Genomic DNA, 13,516 nt, shown 5'->3' with positions numbered 1-13,516 from the left:
GTCTTCGTGTGTGTTTAAATCAGTCTTTGAAGCTGACACTTAGGCTTTAAAGCTTGCCTTAAGATTAAGGTAATATTAATCACTTGCAATTGTTGAATGGTAAAGGGGCTTGAGCCCACATTACATTTATGAAGTAATCGCCACAGACTCTGTTTGTGCATGCAAGATCAGTCACCTCTGGAGATTAATTTAGAATCGGGCTATTGGACGGTGCACCGAAGCCTTATTAAACTGGAGTTTGCGCCTCTGACTGTGGTGGATGTTACATTGTGTCATTTTCATCTGATGTCCATTTAAACATTTCCCCCTGCTGTTTTAAAGATCTGTTATTGCAGGTGTTTGGCTGGTGGATGGAATTTAAAACAATTAATGCGGTCTGTGACGTCCTTCTACTGTGAATGGCTGAAATGAGAACACTGCGCTTTCTAACAGACTACAAGTCATGTCTTTGCTTGCCGAGCTCAAGAACAACCAGCGAAGAAAGGAAAGAAGATAAAGAAACTGAACTGTGTGGAGCATAAAGACTGTCTGACATCTCCTTCTGGAGACTATGGTGCTCTGTAGATTCAAAGCAGAAATCCTCAGCCATGCTGTTGATGGCTGATTTCACTTATATATCTTGTAGCACGTTAAAAAAAAAAAAAAAAAAACATCTTGTGGACATAATAAGAAGGTTCGAACGTGATTTTTAACAAAAGCACTTTAAGTTATGATGAGTAAAAACAATCAGTCCGGTGAAATCAAAAGCGGCACCTTGCTCTGAAAACACTGCCATCTAAAACACAATCCTGCTACAGAGCATGTCGTTTCACGTTTTATTTCATCTTTTTTAATCTAGTGGTGTGGGTCTAACTTTAGCATTGATGATTTAACAGTATATCCAGCCAATACTGTCCAGGTTATAACATGTTTCACATATTTAATGGAACGCTTTCAAATGTGGTACAAAGCTGGTGTACGGATGGTCATCATGATGAAATTCCAGTTGATCATATTGATATATTACATCCATTATTTCTCTAACAGGATAAGTTGCCTGTAAAACAGTATATCTCCATTAGGATTACATAGCTGTTGCTAATCATTATGATTAACAGCTAAACTGAAATAGTGAATGTAAGGTTGACTAAGCATTATACCTGCTAAAATGTGGCATGATTGCATGCTCACAATAGTATTAAGAAATCTTAGAGCATTAATTGCTGGCACGGCTCTAAACTGGCTTCAGAGTTTTGTCATTCAAAGTTGTTGTATGTGGAAGTTTAAGAGACATTTAAAAACTGTAGACTACAAAGTCAGGGAAGGGCTGATGGAAAGTGACACTTTACCAAAAATGTTTCCATTTCACTAAAGCAACTCCTGAAATTCATGGAGAATGAGGTTGATGCACAACCCTGTTAGGACTAGGACTATTGTGCCAGGGCTGGGTCTAGTATGTTTCCCCCCTCCTCATATGTTTAACAGTATTCCTTCTGTTTCTCTGATGCTTACTAGAAATTGGCTACATGGCCTATTTTTATTTTCTATCAGATGTTGTGCTACCGTCACATCTGTGAATGCATAGGCTGCCCATGTGGGGGTGTGTGCCAGAATAAGGATATGTGACCTGGCTTATTGTGACTTAGAATGTGTGTGCTGTTTGATGTGGACTCTATGTATCAGTGTAGCCTATGTATGACTCTGAACACGTATGGGCACTGTACAGCGAGATTTATATGTGATTTGAATGTTTTATTTACATTTGACTAAATATCATATAGCTAACATTTTTCTGTGAAAATGAGTCTTTCCATACCAGACGTATTAATGTCTTTATTTTCATTACAATATTCAATATACAATATTCAATATTCAATACAATTTTTTTCACATTAATACAATTTTATTTTATCCCCCCCAACACACACATACACACACATATATTTACATCGATCTATCACTGCCTCGTTTGCTTGCAGCTGTTATAGGCTCACCTCTGCACTGATTTACACACGCCCACAGTCTCGCTCCTCCTTTAACAGCGATCCCCATGGTAACGCACGGAGGAGAGCAGCTTAGCAACACGGAGACAAGAGGGAGCATCCCTGATCCAGACAGCGCGGTGCCATCGATATCACACGCAAAGGGTGGCAAGAAGACGATAGCAGCTCCATTGGCAAACAGTCTTGAATCTGCTGTAGTCAACGTAAGTGTCATATTTTAGCTCAAACAACATATCTTCTACTAATTATTTTGAAATGTTAGACTGACACTTGAGTTGAGCAACCAGGGTATATCGCGATAGACTACTCGTGTATCGCCCAGTCTGCCGTCTAATGTGAAGTTGCTTTACAGACTGATGTTGCAGGCTTGAGTATACTCGCTTTTGTTTATTTTCTTTAGTGTAATCTGCATCTGTCTTCGCAGTCATAATGAAGTTCGTGGTGGTGTTAGTAGGAGCGGGCACTCTGGCCTTCCTCGGCGCGGTCATCTGCATCATCGCCAGTGTTTATCCCAGAAAACGCGGCGCGCCTCCCGGCGACAACGAGACCCTGACATCCGAGGCGCTGCTCCAGCCCCTGGATTCTGGATCGGTGGCTCACGCTGGGCCGCTCGGTGCTCTCCACGGAGCGGGCTCTTACGATGTAGGAAACGGACTCGGCGGAATCGGCCTGGAGGTTCCCACTCTGAACGAGCTCAACCTTGGCGAGGAGACAGGTGGAGGGTCAGTGAAACAGTTCAGTTTCAGCCGACTGATCTGCACTCCCGTACCTGTCGGAGAATGTAAGACTAAAGATCTGAGGCAACAACGAGAGCAGCAGCAGGCTGATGACCCGCTGTACGGGAACGGAGATGAAGACCTCCGGACAACCGCGGAGGGACTCCGGCAGATGGTGTTACAGCAGAACGACCAGATACTCATGGACCAGAGGACAATCCGTGAGCTGACTGGAAAGCTAAGCGAGTGTGAAAGCGGCTTGGAGGACGAGAGGACCACCCCGGCGCGGAGCATCGGGGTCTGGAGCGGAAACCGGCGCGTCATGGCCGGGGATGATGTGAGCTCTTCCGCTGCCGCGCAGCTGCAGACAGCGCGGGCCGTTGAGGAACTGGCAAGGGCCATCATGGACCTCAAGGACCGCATTGAGAAACTTGAGGTAGGCCCAATTTAAAAAGAAAAGGTTTATCAAACTTGGTGGGTTTAACCTGTTGTTCTGGTTTGCCTTTCTGTTTGAGTTTTGTTTTACAACAGGGTAGAAAACACAGTCTTATAAAGTTTATGTAAGCCAATGAGTAGCCTGTTTTGTTGTCCAGTCTAAATGAGGCCCATGCCTTGTCCATTTCAGACAGATGTCCCCGTATTATGTTTTGGATTGCAGTAGCCTATAAAAACCTCTGCAAGAGGAGATAATCCTCTCAGTATGTCCTATTTAGGCCTACTTTAGCAAAATTAAAGGTTTCAAACAAAAAGTGCCACAGCTCTGCTGCTTGAAGACAGACACAATGACAATGATTCAGTTTAAAGGCCTGTACAGTGGCTAATGATTATCATCTTCTGTTGTGCACACTCCATCCCTCACCATCTTTATTCCACAATGCTTCTCTTGTCTTCAGCTTGCCTTCACTCTGAAAAGTAATTCATGACACAAGTGCCTCTCATGTCTTGCGCACGTTCCCACGGACTCTGGGGAAATCTATCCTTGCAGGCCCTCACATCCCGTCTCACCCCACCCCTCATTATGTCAGGCACCTCTATCCTGTCTCCCAGCATCCAACAGGCTAAAGACATGAATAAAATATGTGGCTGACTGGACAGGAAAAAGAGCGAGTGTGAGGGGGGTGTTGTGTGTCTTTGTGTGTGCGTGAGCTGAGATTGAGACACAGGCAGGCCACACAAAAACGCTGCTGCATCACTGCCCGCCCGCTCCAAGCACAATCAGTTACAAGGTTGTCTCCGTCAGAGGGAATTTATCTCTTGGATGTCCAGATCCAATCCTGCCTCAGCAACTCTCTTGATATTACATATCGCCCTTGCAGCTGTCTCATCCATACTAATGGCTCCACCTGTATTTGCCACTGCTTCGGCAACACCTTCTTACTATGCTATACTAATACTTTCTCTACCTATCTACTCTATCATCAATATAACTGCTTATATCAAAACCAATATGTATCCTTGGCTTTCATGTTCGGTTGCATCAAGTCAGCACAAGTGTCATCAGCCTACAAACAAGATTCACTATATCCATTTAATATAAAGGCAATTGCTGACCACGTTTTATCATTCTTATCTAATTTTTTCTTGGCTGTGTCTTCTCAGCTTGTATGTCCCCTTCTAACCATTATACTGACCCCAGCTCCACCAATAAATGGCAAATGGGACTGAAATCTCTCATAGTAATAGTAATTAGTCACGGAAACTTGAGCAACAGGCTCCAAAGAAGAAGACAGAATATTTTTGTGTTAGTTTCTTTTTTTTGCTATTTATTTAATCTTCACAAGAAAAGTGCTGGACATTTTGCCCTAATCCAAGTATTTTTTTACATGGTCAATCTTTAGACATGGATCAGAACCAGCAAGAGGGAATTAAAAGACTAATGATAAGAATGAACAAAAACTCAGATGCCAAAATCTCAGTTCACAGAAAACACCTCTATAGATGCACCATCTTGCAAAAGTCCAGGATAAATCAATGCAGTAAACAGCCATGACGTCCCTATAATGGAAATATACACTGTTTTTGAATATAGAATAGAAAAGAAAGGAAATGTTTTAATCTCGCTCTGAACCGTAGGATTTTCCTGAGTGTAATGATCTTCTGGAACTGAGAATTCTTACATAAATCGTATTTCTATGACCTTAGCGTCATATCACTACAGCATGCCTACTGCTAAACCAAAAGGTGCCACATACTACTAAAGCCTATAATCACGGCTACAAGTGCTGCTTCAGCTTCTACTAAAATTTGTTTTAGTGAAACCAGCTTGTTTACCCCATCAGGAAATACTGCCCACAAGGAAGCTAATAAAGTTGCTTAAAAATGTCTGCACAGATATGAGGAATCCACCAAAATCACTTTTAAATTAATTAGGGCTGTTTTATCTCAGAGCTTCATTAAGGCATAAAAACTCTTTTTCACTGCACGGTTTAACTTCACCCGATTGGACGCACCGTTGGTACAGATACTTTTCCGCTGTGATAGTACCCTCTCAACATTTGCTGGATTAGCCGATCATCTTGGCAGCACTGCGTGAAACTAACTTGACAAAGTGTTTGATGTAACTTGAGGTGCTGAGGAAAAGAAAGAGCAATGTGTAACTCCCTACTATCAACTTGTGTTCTTGGATTCATGGTCCATACCCATTGTTTTGCAGCCCATGAGCACAGCTCTGTGGCTCATGTGCCGCAGAGACATTGTTGCTACGTGCATTGGTGAAGATTTTCTCTAACCTATCGGTCGCCTGCAGTGCTTTCACTTTAACTGCAAGCATTGACTCAGCTTGCATGGAACCTCTGGAGTGATGCTAAAAAAGTTTCGAGCACCAGGTCACGTCTATAATGGAAAACAAAGTTTAAAAAAATAAGGGTAGAGTCAAGGCAGCTTGAACCATGTCATGCAGTGGGAGGACGTTAAAGCAACTGCACTGTAGATGGACACCTAAAGCTATAAATTGTGATATGTGTGTATTCACAATGACATTGTCACTTATAGATATGTGATCGACTTATAATGACATCCCACACTAAACAAAAAAATCTTGATTGTAATGATGGGGTGATAAATAAATATGATTTTAGTCATACTGTCATATAATTACACTACAAGTTGATCATATTATCCATATGAGTTTGATTTGAAGTTCATTAATATTGTGTTTATTATATTTCATGTGTCATATAACCTTTTAGATGTTTCATTTATAGATAGAAGTGCAGTAAAAAGTGTCCTTTGATTACCTTAGTTGGAAAATCCATTTAAAATCATTTGTGTACCAGCGTTTGAGGTGACTGGTTTCTGTGAAAGGAAAAATATGTTGAAATTGGATGAGGGGTTGCAGGTGTTTGGCTCTAATGTGAGAACGGGGGTCTGTTTTTTTTTTCTGTTCAGTAACCAAGGGTAACCGCAGCTGGACCTGTATAAAAAGATATGACTTTCTCCTTCATTTCAGGTGTCTGCAGCAGCTCAGCTCTCGAAAATGCTTATTTTCTATAAAGACTTTTTGTCCTTATAGCAACACAAGCCTTTAAAACTTAGTTCTTTTCCTATGACTCTTGAGTGTCTAACCAGTTTTTTGCTTCAGACTTATTTTTCTTGCTTTCTTTCTGTAGGCAGAGATAGGTCCTGCTGCTTTGAACCTTACTGACACATCTGTGGGTGCCGGCAGCAGCAACAGTGGCAGCAGCAGCCCGACTGTTAACTCTGGCAAGGCTCCAGCTCTGCCCACTGGCAGTGCTTCCTCCTCACCAGCAGGAGCTTCCCCAGGGGGCCGTCGTCCTGCTTCTCCAGCCTCCCCTGGACCCAAGCCTTCCTCAAAGGGTTCTCCTGGACGAGGAAAGGGCACCTGGAGGGTGGAGGACCTAGAGGGGGAGCTGGAGAGGAAGATAAAGATGCTTGAGAAGGAGCGACAGGCCATGAGGAAGGAGACGCAGGGCCAACATGAGAAAATCAACCACGGCATTGACACCGTCACCCACCGCATCACTGAGCTGGAACACAGTGAGTCTGTAGGAGACAAAGCGGGGGAGAGTAAACTGATGTATGAAGGGAGGCAGATAATTGCATCATCAAGCTAACATACATGAGAGCGTTGTGAGAGAAGGCTGAAATGAAAGTTTAACAAGCACTGTGGATGAACTGGGTCATCGCAGCAGTAGAGAATACACTGTAGATTAAGATAAGATTATTAATGAGAGCTGGAAGTTGTGAAATGTCAAACAGGGATAGGGGGTGAAAAAATGATAGAGCTAAAAAAAGATTAAATGGAAATTTAATTATCTGGTTTATTTGATGCTCTAGACATATAATCATCTCCACTCTATGAATTTATATCAGTGACTTTGTGGCTGGTACAAATGTGTTTTGGAGATGGTTTTGAAGGGTTTTAAGTGGAATTTGTCAGTACATTTTTTTTCTTGCAAAATTAAAGTGACTCTCATAAAAGCCACTGGTGAAAGAGGTATGTTTGATAGATGGAAGCCTCGGAGACATATTGAGAGTTGAAGGTTGCCAAAAGGGAAATTATTATAGAAAAATAAAACCTTTTTCAGCAGTCTGTCACTCTCCCAACTCTCTCAAGTGTCTTCTCTGCTTTAAGAGCTACCGTTGCCTCGAGTTCGATGGTCGATCATTAATTTTAACACTCGCTCTTTCTAGACACTAGTCCTTGTATAAACTGGCCATTAACATTCACATCTTGCTCCTCATTTTTCTCTCTCCATTTGCCTCAAAGTATATCCCCCCTCACTATCTGACTGTTTCACTTTATCTCCTTGATCTCTTTCTCAAAAGCGCTCACAGAGCCGCCGTTCCCTGATGGCTTCGTCCTCTCCTTCCCCATGCGGACCAACTACATGTACGGCCTGGTGAGAAAAGAAATAACTGAGATGTATGCCTTCACTGCCTGTGCATGGCTCAAGGCCAAGGAAGGCGGCATCGGGACCCCGTTCTCCTACTCCGTACCAGGGCAGCCCAATGAGCTGGTGCTGCTGCAGGGAGTCCACAATCCTGTGGAGCTCCTCATCAACGACAAGGTCTGAGGATTTTCTCACCTAATAGTGGCTGCTGCTTGTCATACCTTGGGGTTGGGACTATAAATTACTGGCTTAGAAATATTTTGGTGAAGATTTACAAAATAAGGTGTAAGCAAGAAAATTTTATATGGAAATGACAAGGTCTTTCTGGAGAAAAGCGTGGACACCATTAAGTTTAATTTCAGCTTTTAAGCTTAAACAAAATAGCCTGAAATCATGACTACATTATTGGGATTTTCCACAGAGCAGCACAAGCTAATTGCTGGCTCATTGTAATCCACTGATTAAAATGAAAGATGACAATTCTTGGAACAGAATGATTTTATACACCATTTACATGAGTGTTGAAAAGAACCAAAGGCAAAATGCCAAAGCTTTCCATCACTGATGCCCTCAGCAGGACGTGAATCACAGTCCACAGCAGATTTTTCTGGAGTCTGAACAGTTCACATCTTTATGTGCATGAGAACAGCTATAACAAAAACAGATGGTGCCCTCGAAAAGCACATTAAAATTTCATAACTCTTTTGTGGCATTTAAATGTAGGAGACAAAAAAAAAAGCATAGGAGAAACTAAACACTTCTTTAGGATAGTGATTTACAACAGGAAACAATAAAGAAAGAAATGTGAAAATGTGAAACCTTCTGGAGAAAAGCCACTGAGCTTAGAGCTGCAGCTCGATATGTTGCATTTTAAAGTGCTTACGCAGTTCCCATGGCAGACAGAAACTGAGTTTTGCTGTGGTGGCAAGAAGGCTCAGACGTTCCAAAATAAGTCATCAATAAATCCACATTCTGTCCACGTTTGTTTAATATCCAGTCATAATCCAAGCTTGGTTAAAACTGGACTTAAATCAGTCCTTTTGCAAAGGTCGGTCTAAGCACAGCCCCCATGTCCTCTGATATTTAGGTGGCGCAGCTGCCTTTGTCCCTACCGCAGGACGAGTGGCAGCACATCTGTGTCAGCTGGACCCTGAGAGATGGGGTATGGAAGGCCTACCAGGGGGGAAAGATGAAGGGAAGAGGAGAGGGACTGGCTGCCTGGCATCCCATCAAACCTGGGGGCGTTCTCATACTGGGACAGGAACAGGTGAGACAGAGAGATGGGTGGATGGATGTATGTATGGACTGATGGATGGATGAATATGAATAATAATATGATATGAATAAAATCTCTTTTAATGGACAATCATTAGCTCGTCACACACCAACAGGCACAAACCTAGTTGTGTTAATCTCACACTCAGCTGCCACTCTCCTTCATTAGTGACTCTTGTACGTTATATAACCCTTATGAAATCTGATGTTATTCCTCCTCCTCAGTGTTAAGGAACAATGTGAAACTTATTAAGCAGCTCACTGTTTTTGCATACAGGATATAAAGGAGAGTTCTGCAAGTTCAATTCAGCAAGGCGATGCACTGATGCAACAAGGCTCGATTTTTACTGGTTAGATTTTAGAAAGAGCGAGCACTTTATTAATCTCTGTAGCAGATGACTGATGAATTGCTGTTGTGAGGATGTGTTGACTAGATTTAATGGGAAAATCCCAGGACATCTCCCTCACGGGGGTACTCAGATGGAGAATAAATATTTTTAATCTTATTGATATGAAATCATCAAAACTCAGTATCCTTGTGCCTGGCTTAAGCTCCAGCTCCATTTCTATTATTATTTAATCAGGCTCGAAGGCACAGTAGTAAACCAGTTTCCTAATGAGTATTTTGGGGCTCAGAAATGTACCGTATATCAGTGTTGATATATTATTGGTGTTCACTGAAATAAGTATAATATTGAAGCACATTTTAAAATTCTTGTACAATGACAATAAAGCTTCTTCTTCTTCTTCTGAATATATAAAGGATGGGAGAGTTGGCACAAGACTTCTGGACACTACTATATGTTATATGGCAGATTTGGAGTTCACAAAATGAAGTCTCCTGCTTGCATAGAATATTCCCTCATACCCAAATATAATATACATTAGAAATAGTGTCCCAGGAGCTGATAAGGTCTGGTGACCAAAATAAGAGATTTAATTACTCACTTTTATTAGACCTAATAGACTAGAATATTTTTTGTTTCACTGTGGTAAGCTCAGTTTAGTTTTTCACGATTGCAATCTGATGTCCAATGCTTTGTTTGTGCTGACTTTACCCCCGCCAAGGATACACTGGGCGGGCGTTTTGATGCGTCCCAGGCCCTGGTCGGGGAGCTATCCCAGTTCAACCTGTGGGACCGGGTGCTGAAGCCTGCAGAGGTGGCCGCCGTAGCTGACTGCAGCTCCTCAGCACTGGGCAACATCGCCCCTTGGACTGATCATGATGTTGATGTCTATGGCGGTGCCATTAAGGAGTCCCTGGATCCATGTCACGCTGCCCAGAGATCTAATCCCTCCAGCCCCAAACAGTGAAGGCTGACCAGGGGAAGTCAGCCAGTTGTGGTCCTGTTTGATAGGTCAAATTAGGAGTCGACTCAGATGTTTAAAGTCGTGTCAAATGGGAGTTTAAAGAATATTTTCTTGTTGGGAGGTGATAAACGTGCTGATGGACTGAGAGCGCAGTTAGCTCATAAAGAGTGTTGTATCTGTTTGTGTTCTTTGTGTTGGTGTCTACGCTCATGTGTTTACTTCTGCAGTGAGATACAGTGAGTTTAGTCACAAAATCACCTTAGTGAAGGCTGCATGGTGGATTAACTTCTGGCATGAACACTTTTAATGGAGACGCTACATACGATAGTAGAGTCATGATTGGGTCTGGTTAAATGTACCACCTTGTGTCTCAATATCATTTTTGGTCATTTAGCCTTACAGGCTAATTTAGACAGCGGGCTATGCTGTTTTTTTTGTTTTTTTTTAGTGTGATGGAATGAACCTGTAATGGTGCCACATCTTAGGGCTTCTTCATTTTATAAAACAGTCACACAAAGTTCTGTCTTTGTTCATGTTGTGTCAGCTTGGTTGTGTTAAATGCTACAACTGATTTCTGACATGCTCTCGTGGTAGTTTTGACTTTGTCGATCAATGGGGAACTAAATGAATGGTGTTAAATTTTGAACTGTATATGATCCTGTTGGGTATTGTCTGTGTGCTTTTAAGTTTTCTATATTGCTTACCACGATTTGGTATAAGAGTTTACTTCTAAGTGTATAATGTGTAATGTAATAACTTCTGGTAATTTTGTTCTGTGCTAGTCTGCTCCCCTTGCTGTAAGCCTGTCACGCCTCACAGTCCTGCAGTGAAGTTGCAGAGGTTTGGTTCGCAACTAGACAGAGCAGCTCTTTCTCTTGACCACTGAAATAAACACTTCATGTTTCACTAAGTGCCAGTCAGGCACTGATTTTATGATGAGTTTGATAAAATTGCGGTTTCCTTGAATGTAAGCCAGATGGAATGGAAACTGCATGAGTGTTTTCTCCAAAGCCACATTTCCTGCTGCTGAAAAGAATTTCCTCATAACATTGTTAGTCTTCACAGATTCCCCCAAAACATGTAGATGTATTTTTGTTGGAACTCTACAGAGAGGGAAGAGTGCACGGTGTATTCCTTACATGGTGATCATTTTGTTCTTAATACCTGTTGACACACACAGAAGAGCCTGAGTCTGGTATCATCAGATGTTAATGAACTCCAGACGTCATGCTTTCACCTAACGAAAGAGCTCTCTTTCTGATTTGGACCACTTTTGCACTGCCACTGTTTACGCTATGTACATAGTTGTATATTGTGTGGATTTTGATGGCAAATTTACTATAAATGAAGGTTTTTCACTTCCTGCTGTATTTAGCCATATTTACAGTTAGCTGAGCCTCATATTAAATTCTTTAACAGTGAAGATGATGATTTACCACAGAGACACCAATGATAGAGGCATGTCAATGTTAATGTTTCTGTTATAAAGCTAGCTAATATTAGTATCTCCACGGGTTAATGTACTTGGTGTGTGTAAGCACACTTATGCACCCAAAGTAGCAAGTGTGTGAAGGGACGTTTGAGACACAGCCTTAAAGTCTTAAAAGGCATTTTTAATAAATTGATTAATTTATTATTTGTCAAATATTATTGATTCATGCTTTGTCACAGATAACTCTGATACCAAATTTTCGGTCATGCAAGCATTTACTCTATGTGAAATGTTCTATTTTGCACATTGACAATGAGACAGTTGGTTAGATAGACAACAGAATCAAAATATAATAATATTGTATTAAGCCTGTAGACATCTATCTTAAACAACATTATTTTTACTATAGTATTTTTTATTTTCCACACATTTGCAGCAAACTAATATGAAAATAATGTGAAATCTCATGTCGCATAGACTATTTGTTAACGTTGCTATTTAGTAATCTCTCCAAGGCAAGAATCCAACAACAGAATTTGGTCCTGCGTTTATTTTTTTGTCATGATACATTTAGTGAAAAACATAGACTTTCTAGTTTCCAAAGTATAATTTATCAGATTTGAACTCTGTCACATGGAAAGGAGATGTCTGTTGAATAGTTGGAACAACAACAGCATTGATTAACTGAGTGCATGTCAGTTTAACACATTAACACAAGGTAAATCTGTGGCTTTAGTCTGCTTAGTCAGTTACTACTGTGACGCTCTGTAAGTCACATTCTTGAGATCAGGTTGTTTCTTTTGTTTTCAGTGGTTTCTATGAAATTATATTCTGAAGAAGTTTGGCGTATAAATAGCATCTTTACTGGTGACAACAAGACGGATGATGATATATGTCTTTCTTTCAGACGTACAGCACAGGAGTCAAAGGTAAATCCAGCCAGACACACTGTGTTGGGTAAGGGTTTGATTTTCACCTCGACCACATACACAAACAATATGTCCTTTCAACACTGTGCAACAAGTTCTCTGTTCACTTATTACCTCAAGACATCTGCCCCACATTATGATTTGCCATACTGCTGTGAAGTGCCTGCCTGGGCTCTCATGCCCTGAAAAGATAAAAGGTTTTTTTGTCATTTTTTTAAAAACATGTTTTCTTCTTTATCATAATTTCTTCTTCTTCATCATCTCTTTCTTCTCCTTCTCTCTGTATCTCTTGTTTTTCGTTGTTAATGGCTGTGACTGTGCTGCGCTTGTCCTTATTTGCATCATCATGGATCTTGTATGGTATTGTGAAATAAATGGACTAAAACTAATAAAATTGTGATGGCAGCTTTGTTGTTGTAGTACCTATGAAAATGACACCAGCAAATGTTCTAAATGTGTTTGTGTGGTGCACGCTGAGATGGAGAGAGCTTACAGTCTTCTTGGCTGTGGTGTAGTCCAGGTGACTGGACAGGTTTAAAGAGATCTGTTGACCTTAGCTGTGCTCACAACCAGCATACACAACAAACACACTCATTTGTTTAGCCTTATTTCATTTAGCAGTGGTCAGACCGTGTAAGTGCATAATTGTGTTCTGACGAATTATGATGCATGTATACTGAACGTAGACAGCACTCTGCAGAGGCACCACAGAAAGTCGGATTTTGTAGACATGATGTATTACTCATGAATTTAACCGAGACCATGTTGATTCGTGACTGCTGATCTACCCACACACATTTCTTGACTCGTGTCTTAGCTGAACTAGGTGCTGGGAAGTGTAACCCCCTCTGATAATATGAAAACATCATTTTTGATTTATCTCACTTCGGTTTGGTTTCTTTTCATTTTGTACTTTGAGCTTTTTAAGCAGACAAACTAAGACGGAACTCCTGGCATATAATATAGAAAATATTTAGTTTCAGTTCACCAGCAAATAATTACCAAGCCCTTTAATGCT

At 41.2% G+C, this 13,516-nt stretch overlaps 1 protein-coding gene across 1 annotated transcript; it reads left to right on the top strand.

Annotated features, from left to right (window-relative positions):
• The first annotated feature begins 2,033 nt into the window (after nucleotides 1–2,033).
• On the top strand, nucleotides 2,034–12,897 carry nptxrb (neuronal pentraxin receptor b). Its single transcript, XM_072384671.1, has 6 exons — nucleotides 2,034–2,185; nucleotides 2,407–3,134; nucleotides 6,307–6,694; nucleotides 7,487–7,728; nucleotides 8,639–8,818; nucleotides 9,895–12,897. The coding sequence occupies exons 2-6, from the start codon at nucleotides 2,412–2,414 to the stop codon at nucleotides 10,138–10,140; spliced, it is 1,779 nt and encodes a 592-aa protein (XP_072240772.1). The 5' UTR covers nucleotides 2,034–2,185; nucleotides 2,407–2,411; the 3' UTR covers nucleotides 10,141–12,897.
• The last annotated feature ends 619 nt before the right edge of the window (nucleotides 12,898–13,516 follow it).

The sequence above is a fragment of the Leuresthes tenuis genome, unplaced genomic scaffold, assembly GCF_036924035.1.
Source record: "Leuresthes tenuis unplaced genomic scaffold, fLeuTen1.0.hap1 SCAF_4, whole genome shotgun sequence".
Taxonomy (NCBI): Eukaryota; Metazoa; Chordata; class Actinopteri; order Atheriniformes; family Atherinopsidae; genus Leuresthes; species Leuresthes tenuis.
The sequence above is the reverse complement of the archived record's forward strand: the minus strand, read 5'-3'. Positions and strand labels throughout refer to the sequence as shown.

Bases quoted from the DNA above. Each gene is read 5' to 3' on its own strand.
- nptxrb (XM_072384671.1), top strand. From the start codon at position 2,412: ATGAAGTTCGTGGTGGTGTTAGTAGGAGCGGGCACTCTGGCCTTCCTC. The intron at 3,135-6,306 runs GTAGGCCCAATT...TTCTTTCTGTAG, and splicing joins ACCGCATTGAGAAACTTGAG to GCAGAGATAGGTCCTGCTGC. The intron at 8,819-9,894 runs GTGAGACAGAGA...ACCCCCGCCAAG, and splicing joins TCATACTGGGACAGGAACAG to GATACACTGGGCGGGCGTTT.